At 40.9% G+C, this 15,582-nt stretch overlaps 1 protein-coding gene across 1 annotated transcript in view; it reads left to right on the forward strand.

Annotated features, from left to right (window-relative positions):
* LOC125484037 (zeta-sarcoglycan) overlaps positions 1-15,582 on the forward strand; it is a 905,082-nt gene that overhangs the window by 876,104 nt on the left and 13,396 nt on the right. Inside the window, exon 5 of the mRNA XM_048601198.1 lies at positions 4,673-4,795. Coding sequence (XP_048457155.1) covers positions 4,673-4,795 — 123 coding nt within the window. The remainder of the gene's footprint in view (positions 1-4,672; positions 4,796-15,582) is intronic.

Genomic DNA, 15,582 nt, shown 5'->3' on the forward strand with positions numbered 1-15,582 from the left:
TAATGACTGTATCGGCGCCGCCTCGTGCTCCCACGAGGAGCTCGAACAGTTCATCCACTTCACCAACACCTTCCACCCCAACCTTTAGTTCACCTGGACCATCTCTAATACCTCTCTCACCTTCCTGGACCTCTCTGTCTCCATCTCGGGCAACCACCTAGAAACCGATATCAATTTCAAGCCCACCGACTCCCACAGCTACCTAGAATACACCTCCTCCCACCCACCTTCCTGCAAAAATGCCATCCCCTACTCCCAATTCCTTCGCCTCCGCCGCATCTGCTCCCAGGATGAGGCATTCCACTCCCGTACATCTCAGATATCCTCGTTGTTCAAGAACCGCAACTTACCCCCTCAGTGGTCAAGAACGCCCTCAACCGTGTCTCCCGCATTTCCCGCAACTCATCCCTCACACCCCGTCCTCGCAATAACAACCAAAAAAGAATCCCCCTCGTCCTCACGTACCACCTCACCAAACTCCGGATCCAACGCATCATCCTCTGACACTTCCGGCATCTGCAATCCGACCCCACCACCAAAGACATTTTTCCCTCCCCACCCTTATCTGCTTTCCGGAGGGACCACTCTCTCCATGACTCCCTTGTCCCCTCCACTCTCCCCTCCAGCCCCACCACACCCGGCATTTTTCCCTGCAACCGCAGGAAGTGCTACACCTGCCCCCACACCTCCTCCCTCACCCCCATCCCAGGCCCCAAGAAGACTTTCTACAACAAGCAGATGTTCACCTGCACATCTGCTAATGTGGTATACTGCATCCGCTGTACCCGTTGTGGCCTTCTCTACATCAGGGAAACCAAGCGGAGGCTTGGGGACCGCTTTGCAGAACACCTACGCTCGGTTCACAATAAACAACTGCACCTCCCAGTCGCGAAACATTTCAACTCCCCCTCCCATTCCTCAGACGTGTCCATCCTGGGCTTCCTGCATTGCCACAACGATGCCACCCGAAGGTTGCAGGAACAGCAACTCATATTCCGCTTGGGAACCCTGCAGCCCAATGGTATCAATGTGGATTTCACAAGCTTCAAAATCTCCCCTCCCCCTACCGCATCCCAAAACCGGCCCGGCTCGTCCCCGCCTCCCTAACCTGTTTATTCTCCCACCTATCCCCTCCTCCCCCCCCCAGCCCCCCCCCCACCCCCTACCCACACACCTCATCCCCCCCCCTTCACCTGTCCGTCCTCCCTGGACTGACCTATCCCTTCCCTACCTCCCCACCTACACTCACCTTTACTGGCTCCATCCCCGCCTCCTTCACCTGTCTGTCTCCTCTCCACCTATCTTCTCCTCTATCCATCTTCTATCCGCCTCCCCCTCTCTCCCTATTTATTTCAGAATCCCCTTCCCCTGCCCCATTTCTGAAGAAGGGACTCGACCCAAAATGTCAGCTTTCCTGCTCCTATGATGCTGCTTGGCCTGCTGTGTTCATCCAGCTCTACACCTTGTTATCTCAGATTTTCCAGCATCTGCAGTTCGTACTATCTCAGCTCTTTAACAATTGGATTGAAAGCAATGTTCAGGATACAGAATTATACTGTGCCTAGTCATTGTAATAGCAAGTCTCTCAGTAAAAAAAAAGACCCTGGGCCACAATCTTCTAGGAGCCTGAGTCACAAGTTCTGTGGCAAAAGTCATTTTGGAATCCCAAAAGGACATTGACAAGTTGATAGAGTAGACGTATATCGCAGATAAAGGTTCATGTTCTGGTGATGCATTTTGGTTGGTAGAACATTGAAAGACAATATAAAATAGTGGGTACCTGGGTGTATATGTGCACCAATCAATAAAGGTGGCAGTACAAGTGGGAAGAGCAGTTAATAAAGCCCACAGTGTCCTTAGCTTTATTATTGCTGACACAGAATACACAAGAAAGGAGGTGATGTTGAACTTGTGTCAGAAACTTGTTAGACCTCAGCTGACCTACTTTGTTCAGTTCTGGGTGCCATATTATCAGAAAGCTGTGAATGCATTGGAGAAAGGCATAAAAGGCATAGATAGAGTGGATAGTCAGAGACTTTTTCCCAGGGTGGAAATGACTATTACGAGGGGGCATAATTTTCAGGTGATTGAAGGAAGGTATAGGGAAGATGTCAGAGGTAGGTTCTTCACACAGAGAGTGGTGGGCATGTGGAATGTGTTGCCAGCAGTGGTAGTGGAGTCAGATACTTTAGAGACTTTTAAGCGACTCTTGGATAGGCACATGGAAGACAGTAAAATGTAGGGCATGCAGGGTAGATTGATCTTAGTAGGATAATAGGTCGGCACAACATTGTGGGCTGAAGGGCCTGTACTGTGCTGTACTGTTCTATGTTCTATGTTAAAGTGCAGAAGTGATTTACTGGAATGGTTCCAGGAATAAGAAACTTTAGTTACGAAGATAGATTGAAGATATTAGGAATGTTCTCTTAGAGCGAAGGCTGAGAGGAGATTTGACAGAGCTTCACAAAATCATGAGTGGGCTGGACAGAGTTGGTGTGGGATGAAGCTGTTCCTGTTTGTAAAGAAACAAGAACAAGAGGGCACATCTTTAAAGTGATGTGCAAAACAAGTGAGGGTGATGTGTGAAAAGAAAACTTTTTCACTCAGTGAGTAGTTAGAGAACGGACTACATCGCCTGGAAGTGTGTCAGGAACAGGTTCAATTGAGGCATGCAAGAGGGCATTAGATGATTATTTGGATAGAAATATTGTCCAAAGATATGGGGACAAAGCAGGATATTATTAGGTAATGATGCTATGTAGCCATGATGGCCTGAATGGGCGCCATAACAATTCTGTGATTTGATTTAAAAAATTAATGTTTCAACATTTTCTTAATGTACTCTGTGTAATAGATCTGATCTGGAACTTTCATAACTTGTGGCTTTTTCCAGATTTTGGAACAATTAAAGTATTTTTAGCATTTAATTTTACATCAAACATAAAAGCATATTTTGTTAAATACAATATTCTTCCCAGCAGTGTTCAATCATCACTTTCAAAAAAAAAAGCTTTGGAGATAAGATTTTAAAAGATTGCCTTCATTAAAGTTTAACTTGAGGGAAGTTTCATTAGTCAATATTATGCTGCTCCATTGTTTGTATATACGGATGTGAGTTTTCAACCAATTAATTGAATCCATCTAAATTGAATGCAGCATTCAGTGGCAAAGATGAAACAGCAAGGTCAGACAGCTGCATTCTACTCAGAAAAAAGATCTATCTACTTTCTTGCCAAGTGCTTCCCTGAATTAAAATTGCATAGTTGTTTTGTGTTATGGGTTGAAGACTCAATAGAGGTGTTCCAAACTCAATATACTTTTTTTTGTCTAACTATCAGTGTGTGGTAATCCCTGCCACCAGTCTCAAGCTAACACCTCATAAGATAAGCTGATTTCACCTGCTTATAAACAGATAACTGTTGGAATGCTTCTACAAAAATCCTATAAAATTGTTTTTTGCTGGATTGACTTTACAGGGTAGCTTGAATTACCTTGATCCAGTTATAAAACTCCACAAAGTAAGTGTGGAAAGTGAATCATTCATATTATATTATAGATACGAGTAATCATTTGTCATATAATTTTGTCAGCACATAAAAGAAAATAAATAATCGAAATGGTATTATTTGAGTGGAAAAAAATGGTAGGGGGAAACAGTGAAATCGAAAATGAAGCAACCATGTGAAATTGTACAACAAAAGACTTACATTTATATAGCACCTTTTACCACTACCAGTCATCCTGAAGTGCTTCACATCCAATTAAGTACTTTTTGAAGTGTAGAAACTGTTGTAATGTCGGAAACACTACAGCTAATTTGAGCACAGCAGGCTCTCACTGCAGCAACATGATTGTTTTTCATGTTGTTGATCAATATATTGTGATTATTGATCAGGAAACTAGATAAAACACCCCTGCTCTAGTTCATAATGGAGTCATTTTGTCTTTTACATCCATCTGAGACAGCAGAGGAGGCCTCGGTTTATCATCTCATCTTACAATTGGCACCTCCGACAGTCTTTTTTTAGAAATATTAATGTAAACTGTTATGCTGAATTGAATTTCAATATCTGAGATTGGGAAATGGGGAACTAAGAACTGTCTACCTTTGGAGCTGAGAGAAATGTGGCACCCAAAAGCAGTTATTAGCCACTGTGAATAGTGAGTTGGCCGAGTAGTACAAGGATTATTAGTTAATTTATAATAACCTTCTTTAAAAATAAAAATCTCTTCAAGGTACTCCTGGAGCTTTGGTAATTTTAATTCTGTTTTAGGCACACAGTAGTAGTTGCAAGGAGCTTTGAGTCTGAGCCTAATTGAGGAAATATGGCCTATTCTTATGCTTATTTGGCTGACAGTGTATTGTATTCTGTTCCAGTAACATAATATTAAAGCTGTTTGAAATTCATTGTGCATTTAGGGAAGAATCGTGAGCATGATGCTATGTAACATTAATTAATGTATCTAGCAAATTGCATAACAAGTCAAATTAGAGATTCAGAACATATCATAACCTAAATTCTAAATGCTTATTATTTTTAACTCCATGAGTGAAACACAGAAAATAAACCTGTTACAGAAAAAGTTGAAGTGATTTTACTTTGTCTTGTAATTATCAGCTAGTGAAGAACTTGCCATAAAATGTGTTTTTTTTTGTCTTGTCTAATTCCAGGTTCTAATGCTGTGGAGGCCCAGTGCAGAAAATTTGAAGTGAAAGCACAGGATGGCAAGAAGGTACTGTTTTCTGCAGATGAAAGTGAAATTGCCATTGGCGTTGACAAACTGCGTGTGACAGGTAACACTCATTACATAAAACACCTTTTTATAATTCATCTATTTATCTTTCATAGAATTGCACATGAAAGATTAAACAACTGTACTGTTTAGCAATGCAATGTAACATTCTGGCACTAATGTGAAGCCACAAATGATAAAATGATCAAGAACACTAAAATTGATAAGAAGAATTCAAGACCTAAGTAGGAGTAAAGAGTATGTGGTGAAGAATAGTTCCTGCCAGAAACCATATATCATTTAGCTTCTATAAATATTATTCAGAAGTGATTCTTTGTTTTACTTTGGTTTCATATAAAGACAGTAAGCCGACTGTTTTAACTGTAATCAAATATTTGTGGAATAAACACCAGAGAAAAATCTATATTGACTTTTTACTGTCATCATTGTCAGAGAAACAGATAGGATTACATTAAATATTACTAATGATCTACCACATTATGGTACAATCTCATGCCACCTTCTGTAGTGAAACAATATCTGATCAACTGTTGTGCTACCCTACTTTGTATACTCAAATTTGATAATGTTTAGTGGCCAAGCAAAAAAAAAATGTGCTAAGCTGTTGAGCTGCACTATCAGAAAATCCTAGATCTGAGGTTATAACATTGGCTGAATTGATCTTTTGACACAAAGCCCAATGTCATTTTAAATTATAAACCATTTATTGAGGGACCTTTTTTTTCTGACATTTGTAATGAAAGTTTACAACTGAGTATAATGGTGTTTCAGGTTTTGTTAAGAATAGCAAAGAATAGAACTATTTGCCACATATAAAAAGTATATGTCTGAATTCTAATACCCAACATCATTTTGTCTTACACTTTTACATGTTTACACGGTTCCATGTTGAAGGCAAAGCAATCTTAGGGCATAGATTGCTCAAATAGTTCTTTGTATATGATTCTGATGCTGTAATCAGGCATCACCGCAGGTGTCTTGCAGAGTTCTTCCAGTTTCATTCATTACAACATCATAACATCCTCACTTGCTACATTCCAACTGCACTTTGTAGAAATGCTCTAAGAGTGCCATCTGGTGTATTCCTAGTGTCTTCTCAAATACAGGGCTAAGTGAGTAGTAACATAATATTTTATTCCTTGTGCTATGCATTGACAGCCAACTGTGTGCACCTACGTGTAGCGTTTGTCCTATTCTGAAGCTGTCCTGCATAGCTTTGGCATGAAAGTTATATTGCTGTGTAAATGCAACATCTTGATAAGCTATACCATTCTATTTACAAACCTGGATTTTCAGATGTCTGATTTCAGTGCCATGACATCTGCCTATACCCTTTTTAAACGGTATTACAACACACATGGTTACAACGGTACACGGTTAATCTCACAGTGGTAAACAGTAAATGGTAGAGAGACATTCATATGAGCGAAATCTCTCTCAGGATTTACAGAAACATTGCCATGCATCACGCATCTGGCAAGCAACTCAAAATAAGCCTCTAAAACATTTGACATTTTTCTTTGAATGATCTCTGCTGCTGGTGCTGTTTCAAAGGCCATGCCAAAGCCTGATTAATGCTGAAACTTTCTGGAAGCTCTGCACTAGATGGCGAGATTTTCCGTCATACTATATTCTATGTTGCTTTTTCTCTGAAGAGATTATCAAAAGTTTACTTTTGAAAATCAACCTTGTCAGAATTACAGATGTTACTCGAGTTTTAAAATGATTTTTCAGCATTATGTAGTTATTTCTAAGTTGGAGAAAATGCCAATAAATTCTCGCTGTGGGAGTTTTTAAGTGGTTCTTGGTGCTGCCTTTCCAACTTCTCTAAGTTTTTTTCTAATTTGCAAATTAACCAAAAGCAATAATTTTATTATTACATCACCGTGTTTTTGCTCTGGGTAGATCTTAAATGGGTGGCAGAAGTACATATCTTGACTAACGTGGGAGTCAAAGGGTGGGTCAGAATGTGGATTTGTAGCCACAGTCAGGTCAGCCATGGCCTCATTGAATGATAGAGCAGGTTAGTGAGCCAAATGGCCTTCTCCCGCTCCTAATTCAAATTGTATATGGCAGCAGAGTGTACCAAAAGCACAAGAATGGAACCAAACAGTGTAAGGTTGAATTGTATTGTGAACCTCAATAACAAAAAAATTACTAGGCATATAAAATACATTTAAAGTCATATGACAAACAAATTTTGCATTAAATTATCTTATTTCAATCGGCTATTTTAGTAGTGCAACCATCAGAATTGTACTTCTGTGCAGAGTACACGAGGAGACACTTGGGGATCATTCTCATAAAGCTTTGTTTTCATAAGGAGATTTTGTCAATCAAAAGAAATGGGAATGTGCTATTGTAGGGTTAAATGATTGTTCATGACATTATCTGGTTAACACTTCCATTTTTAATTGAAGTAGATTCTTGGGCTGAATTTTCAGATTGCAGCAAAGGTATGACCACCAGTGTGATGGAATATGCTTCACTCGCCTGGATGAGCTTTTTAGTTCTTTATTCATTCACTGGATGAGGATGTGGCTGACCAGGCAGCATTTATTGCCCATTCCTAATTGCCCATGGGGCAGTTATGAGTCAACTACATTGCTGTGGATCTGGAGTCACATGTAGGCCAGACCAGGTAAAGATAGCAGTTTCTTTCCCTAATGGACGTTAGTGAGGCAGATGGGTTTTCCTGACAATCGATAAGGGATTCACGGTCATCATTCGATTCTTAATTCCAGATATTTTATTGAATTCAACTTCCAACATCTGCCATGGCGGGATCCAAACCCAGGTCCCCAGAACATTATCTAGGTCTCTAGATTAACTGTCCAGCGATAATACCACTAGGCCACTGCCTCCTCAGTGCAAACGCAGCTTGATCCCCGTCCTGAACAAAGCAGCCCACCTGACTGGTACCTCATCCACAAGCATCCATTCTTTCCAACACCAATACTCAGTAGTTGCAATGTGTACCAAATCACTAAATCTTCCTAGAAAGCACTTTCAAAATACACAACCAGTTCCATCGAGAAGGACAAGGGCATCAATCCATGAGAACTCCATCATTACCAGGTTCCCCTCCAACCACTCACCATCCTGACTTTGCCATTCCTCCAGTGTTGTTCGGTCAAAATTTTGCAACACCCTCCCTAAGGACATCGTGCATCTACCTATAGTATATGGACTGCAGCGTTTCAGAAAGCAGCATACTGCAACCTTCTCAAGGACAACTAGGAACAGGCAATAAATGCTGGCCCAGCCAGAGACATTCACACCTCATGAACGAATAAAAACAAAGCTGAGAATGAAAGCCTGACGGGAAAAAGTACAATCCAATCCTTAGTGCCAATTAGCCAATGTCATTCCCAGCATTGTGAGTTTCACAAGCACGGGAAGAGGAGGACGCTGAGATCCCACCTGATCTAATACAAACCAAAGTAACATAGTTAAAAAGGTCATTGAGAGCTTGTTATGGCCATGTTTTACTTTTTACAGTAATGCGTGGGCTGCACATTATTTCTAGGATAGGCCAAGTGAATGGAGGCAGTTGCACAGTAAAGATCCATTCATGGCCACCTCTGAGAACCATGTAGGCCCCAAGTAAGCTGGAATAGCACGGAGGAGAAATTGGCCATTGACACATAGTTAATAGGTCAACAAAGTTGGGATGGAGAGTGAGCAGAGATTGTTAGTTTACTGCACTGGACAGCTGTAAGATGAGGGGACAAGATTATAAAGATAAATAGGAGGTCACTTGGGCACAACAAAGGTAGTCACTGACAGTGTGGACATGACTGTCAACTTTTAGATTCAGGAGCAATGAGGAGCAACATTTACCCTTGGAAGGGCACAGCTTTGGGCATCAAGACAGCAGCGGAGAGGGATAATGGGTGTGGACATTGGAATTATACTTTCAAAATAGGATCAACTGTGAACTCCATCAACAGAAGAGATTCACACCCTCTGCATTTGCTTAGACAGCACATTAAGAGATTTCTAAATACGTGTATTCACTTTCACAGCCGCTGAAATGACTTTGTTATCCTCTGCCAGCCTATGCTCTTCACTCTATGCCCTGAAAGGTATGTGGATGAATATTCCTTGAAGAGATGGTTGCTTACTCATCTAATAGAGCTGCAGAGAATGGCACAAAGATGATGCACAAAACTGCCAGCTCACTAGGACACCGGAAAAGCTATTGAGCTTGTGAAGATACAGTCCCAGTACCTGAACTGATTGGATGGTGTCCTGTCATTCCCTCAGAGAGATGACCACTTTGAAAAGGGTGAGATCCTGGGGAGACACAATGCATTGAAGGAAGAGGAGGAGGAGGAGTTGAAAAGGGAGGATGCTAGACAGTGAGGTGCCCCGAATGTGCAAGGAACTGGAAGGGCATGATGAGAGGCTCTGCACTCAACCACCTATATCTGATGCTTTCGTTATGCCGTTGGAATAGGGAAGGAAGATTACTTGCATGAGTCTGCCTGTGATACATTGTCACTTTTCTCATTGTGGAACCGTAGTTGAGGGCTGCTGCATCTGTATTAATATAAAGGTAACCTCAATTACTGGTTCCTACTGCAGAGATGCTCTCTCCACTTGGGAAGCCAAGGATGATGAAAACATCTCATGAGGAACAAAATATATGTTTTTAAGGGCTCTATCTGAGATTTTTCTGGAGGACTACCTTTTGATTTCTGGAGGTTACATTACATTCTTTTCAGGGACTCCTTAGATATAAAGATTTAAGCTCGAAACCGAGCTGTTCTCAAAGCAAGAAGACTCAGTCTGCACCTGCATTAAAGTATTTTAAAGAAGTGAGAGACTCTGTACTGGGCAGACAGCCAAGAATTCAACTGTTAAACAGGTTTCCTCCATTCCCATCCCATGCTCCCCAAGCCTGTCGTCTTGCACCAGTAGCTGTTATTAAGGCAAATTCAAGGCCTTGAAGATAAGTCAGACTTTTCTCAATTGACTGGACTCCCCACATTTTCCACAGATCAAAACACTCTTTTCCAAAAAAATGCACACATTCAACAACCAAAACAAAATTTTTGACAGACATTTGTATAGCAGAAACATTTAAAGAGAAATCTAAGGGGAACAGAAAACAAAAAAGGATTTTCTAACTTCACCTAGCCCCAGATCCCTCTAATTTAAACTTTACTCCTAAAATGTATAAATGTAATTGGACAAACATGAAAAGGGAAGAAAACTGTTGGGATTTTTTTTTTTATTCTTCGATTATTATTGTTCAAGCAGTGCTGGCTAAAATTGAAAGCCAGGTCCAGGAGGAAGGTTTAAGAAGTGAAAGTTTTCAACAAAAAAGAGTTGGGAAATCATTCACATAACTAAAATAGCTGTAAGTGTGAGCAATATTGTTCATTTGACCGTACCTTCTTGTTTGCTCTCTCACACAAACTGACACTCTGGTCCCAATTTTTGGCCTCTCTAGCACCATCTCCAATGCCACCTCACCTTGCCTGACCTACTATTAGTGCAAGTCCCTGGCAGTTTCTATCGCTACCTCCATCGGCAATGATAAGACGAAGGGCGCCCTTCTCCTGACTGAACCATCTCATGGACATTATTGTTCCATCTGTCCAGAAAGATCAAAAGAGAGGATGCTAAGGCACTGCTGGCCAAACCAGCCACATCTATTCATTAGAAGCTGCAGTTATCAAAGTGTCAGGTCTCACCCCCAACCTAAGCACAGAAGGTTCCCTAGAGCCCTGACCTCTGTTATTGGGTCATGATGTGTCTTTCTGTCTCAGGCCCTGTGCCCCTCAGCTCCTGTGTCTGCTGGAGAGTGAATACCCAAAGGCCATACTACATCATTGGGTGTAGTATGCATCTTGCCAGAGTGTATCAGGTCATTAAAGAGCTTCCAACATTGATTTAAACTTTTGTATACTACATTCCTTCTGGAGACTTTGTTAGCTGGCTCTCCATCCAGGCCTGCTTAGTCCCAGGTGGGTAACCTTCTGCCATTGCCCTCCAAGAAGGGAGCCTCCATATTCTCCTTCGCGACCTTGAGGAGGACAGATCAACATCAGAATATTAAGGGGTCAAGGCCTCTGGCTCTCTCAAAAAATCTCACATTTCTCTCAATCTAAGCTGAAACCAAAGCTTTAAAAAAGCACTTGAAGTAATGACTGTTGTGGTCCATTTAAATATTGGGCCCAAACGTAAGTACTCGGGCCTTTGTACTCACCCCTGCGCTGATTAATTCACCATTGAAACCACTGCCAGGCAAAATAAGGGTACATCCGCATGTAGTTCCAGACCAGTAATGGTTCACCAGAGATGAACTTGGGATAGGAAAGTGGTCATGACTTCCTTTTTATACCCCAGAAGTTAAATTCATACATATGGCCATTTCCAAACATAGAACTGGTATCTCTCTGGGCTGGATACACCATCATCAATATTGTTTTTAAAGTTAATGAAAGAAGTAATATATATATGGTATACACTGAACCCTTCCATTGGTCAGAAATAGATGCCTTTTTTTCCCTCTATTCTGTTCTCTCCACAAAAGTACAGTTATAGAAAACTGTTGTGTAATTAAAGAAAGCAGCATAGGTTAATACTGGCTGGAGCAGTGTATCCTAGATGTAAATTTGTCTTGAGGAAAGATTCAAACATGTTCTGAAAAGGTATAAATGACATCGTATTGAATGAAATGACGATAGCGCGTAAATCACTTGCCCTGCTTCATTGGATTAACATAACAAAATGCTCTCTTTGTAAAATGAATAATGAAACCTAGTAGATTTTGATGTGCAAGCGGCAGCAATACAATGTTAAATGAAGAAGGACTTTGTCTTGATATTCCAAGTCAAACTGATTCTGATATGGCACTTGAAGATCATTTTGCTAAAGGACTTCTGGGCTCCAAATATAGGAAAGCATTGATGTACCAAAAAGAAATCAAGATGGAGAATGCATCTTCTGTTTTTGCTCCTTTAACACTGTGCCATTGTGGGGTCAACTCACATTAGGCTGGAAATTCAATTTTGCAAAAGAAGAGACAAAATATGGATAGCAATGGAATGATCAATCAGAAATGAAGCATTCAGAGTATGCTGGTGCTTGCAAGTTATAAATAATGGAGGCTAAGATGTAATCAATATTTACAGCCAGCAGAGGTATTCCAGATTTTCTATTTTTAATCACATTACATTTTTATTAAAATGCATTTATAACTGACTTTAATATGATTAAAATTGCTATCATGTTTCACCCTGTTATTAACTGTAGAGAATAAATATACGATATTTCTGACATTTTAATCATTTCATGCAGTGCAATACATTTTGTTCAAAAATGACCTCAAGCTTTTAAATTTCATTTTGTTTCTCTCGTTATGGTAACTTTGGAATGTGTCTCCAGATTAAGCCGTTGGAGCTTTGATCTTTCGTGCCTTTCTTTTATTATTTCCCCTAATTTAAGTCCATACTGGCCAGAACTCAGTAATATTTGCAGATGCACATGAGAATTCAGTCCTAATTTTATTTTATTCCCCAGTATCTTGTAAGACTGTATCATTTTATATTCTATTTTTCCATTTGTGAAAGAAAATGAAAGAGACTCTTTTAAAGCCAAGGACTTTTGAAGGAAACATTGCATTTTTGAAAGCAAGTTACTGTTACTCATTTTATGTGGTATTTATACTGTTGCATTGTTCAAGGAACATAGGAAGAGGAGTAGGTTATTAAGCCCATCAACCTCGCCCTGCTATTCATTACGATCAAGATTGATCCGAATGTCTTATGCTTACCCCATTCCTATAACAATGTCCACCACTGGTAATCAGAAATCTATCAATCTTCACCTTAGGCATACTCAAAGGTTGAGCTTGCATAGCTGTCGATAGTAGAGAGTTCCAAAGTTCAAAACTGTCTGAGTAAAGTAATTGTTTCAGAGATAGTAGGAACTGCAGATGCTGGAGAATCTGAGATAACAAGGTGTAGAGCTGGATGAACACAGCAGGCCAAGCAGCATCAGAGGATCAGGAAAGCTGACGTTTCGGGCCTAGACCCTTCTTCAGGTGTGTCTGGGCCTTCGATAGCTAACCCATTCTCACCCACACTCAGATTATTGTTACATCTCAGAGGTTGCTTTCAGCATTGCCTACCCATTCTTCCCAACTCTCAACTCTCATCATCATTTATTTAGCTTCTCTTCTGTCCTGGCCTACTATCAATAACCTCCTTGATTACTAACCCCTTTCATATCTCAGTCACTTTCTCTGGGCTCTGTCTCCACCTATCTGCTCACCTCTCCCTCCAACCCAACCCAACTTCATCTTCAGCATAAATACCACTTTTTCCAAGCTGTTATCAGTTCTGATGAAGAGTCTGGTTGAGAGGGTGGAAAGCATCAAGTTCCTAGGACTGATGATAACCGACAACCTGTCCTGGACTTCCCACATAAATGCGACAGTCAAGAGGGTACAACAACGCTTCTTCTTCCTCGGGCAGCTCACGAAATTTGGCATGTCTATAAGGACCCACCAACTCCTAGATGCACCATAGAAAGCATACTGTCCAGGTGCATAACGGCCTGGTATGGCAACTGGTCTGCCCAGGACTATAAGAAACTACACACTGTACACAGCCCAGACCATCAAGCCAACCTTCCATCCATGGACTCCATTTACATGGCTCGTTGCTGTGGAAGAGCTGCCAATATCATCAAAGACCCACTGCACCCCCGTAATGATCTCCTACAACCTCTTCCGTCAGGCAGAATATGCAGAAGCTTGAACACACGCACCAGCAGGTGCAGGAACAGCTTCTTCTGAATGGACTCTCTAACTTCAAATAATGCTGATCTTGCTAATGTTGATCTTGCCTAGCACACGACCTGTGCAATATATGCCTCTGTCCAAGTTTTTTTTTCACCCTATGATCTGTATGTCTTTGCTTACTATGATCTGCATGTACTGCTTGTAAACAAAGCCTTTCATTGTACTTAGGTACACGTGACAATAAGTAAATAAATCAAGAGTCACTGGACTCGAAGCATCAACTCTGCTTTCTCCCCACAGATGCTACCAGACCTACTGAGTTTTGTCAGCAATTTATGTTTTTATTCCTACTGACGTAACATGACTGCAGTTTTGTATAAATTCTCATGCCTGCTTGAACCAGTACCTCATTCACCTGGAGATAAGCATCAGAAGCAGCAGGAGTGGGTCAGCCTCCAAGTCAGTAACTAAACTGCTCGTTTAAAATTGTCCAACAACTGTAGCATTAAAATTAAATTTTTACAGGATGTAGGATACATGTTAAATTAGAGGAGTAACATACTCGTGAAGCAATCTGTGAAAAATCTGGATATATTCTTCCTTGCTGATTACCCCATACCCACCCTGTCTTACCCATCCACAAAAATGAAGGAAAGTTTTCTTGTAAGTTTCATTTGACAAAAGCTGGTACAATTATTACAGATGTCATTTTAAATTTATAAAGCCCCTGTGATTTCCTTTGATCTCTCTCTCCATTGATTCCATTTGAACTGTTTGAGACTCATTGTACGTTAAGCTTGAGGAGTCTGCAACAGAAACTTTCATCGTCAGTGCAAAGGTCCCTCCATGACTAAAATCTCGTTATATTGAGATCATTAGCAGTTTAGGAATGGCCAATTTGCACAGAGCACTAATGATCAAAAAGGAATGTGAGATTATTAATACCAGTTGAGAGGATTAAGTGTTCGGACTCTTAATGACCACAGTGCAGTTTCTCTTCTGCAGTTTGTTTCCGATTATGGGTAAGAGTATCCACGATAAACAGGCTAGCAGCAATTCTTCTACTCATCATGTTTTTTTTTCAATCATATCTTATGAGCAACATAAAGGATGGAGTTATCTTTAATGCCTCTCTTGCTTAAACTAGTTCTAATTAAATTTCTATGCGCAATGATTTGCATCATATCACCATTAATCATCACCACGATTACTTCAGCGTTTGTGTCATTGACTTTGCTGTTCTTCCCTGATTTCAACAGTGATCCTTTGACCTGGGCAGAGTCAGCTAACTGAAATATGTATTAGCCTTCCTAGCTAAAAGCCTATAACTTTATTAGAATACACAATAGGAATTTGTCTCAGGCTTTGGATTAATATAAAAGCAGCTTGGTTGAGTCAGCTGAAAAATATCCATTTAGTTATGACAGGACACACATGTGGACCGTCAGTTGCAACTGGCCCGTTCAGTGTACACCAGAGAAAATCTGGCCCATAGAATGTACATTGGAAGCTTGCAATATGAGGATGTTTGTCAATTTAACATTTAATAAAAACAAATGTTCATCAATGTGTCTTTTTGAAGGTCAAATGTAAAAATATGCTGAACCTGATTTTTTTTTCCTTGCAACCAGAAGATTTTCTGTTTTCTCAGTGATCACCTCCCAATAATAGCCATTAATATTATGTAGTCCTACAAACATTTGTTGAGAAACAACTTGACTCTACCCAGAGATAGTAGGAACTGCAGATGCTGGAGAATCCGAGACAACAAGGTGCAGGGCTAGATGAACACAGCAGGCCAAGCAGCATCATAGGAGCAGAGAGGCTGATGTTTCGGGCCTAGACCCTTCATCAGAAAAGGGGGAGGGGAAGGGGGTTCTGAAATAAATAGGGAGAGAGTGGGAGGCAGATAGAAGATGGATAGAGGAGAGGATAGGTGGAGAGGAAACAAACAGGTCGAAGAGGCGGGGATGGGGCCAGTAAAGGTGAGTGTAGGTGGGGAGTTAGGGAGGGGATAGGTCAGTCCAGGGAGGACGGACAGGTCAAGGGGGCGGGATGAGGTTAGT

The sequence above is a fragment of the Rhincodon typus genome, chromosome 1 (assembly GCF_021869965.1).
Source record: "Rhincodon typus isolate 14 chromosome 1, sRhiTyp1.1, whole genome shotgun sequence".
Lineage (NCBI taxonomy): Eukaryota > Metazoa > Chordata > Chondrichthyes > Orectolobiformes > Rhincodontidae > Rhincodon > Rhincodon typus.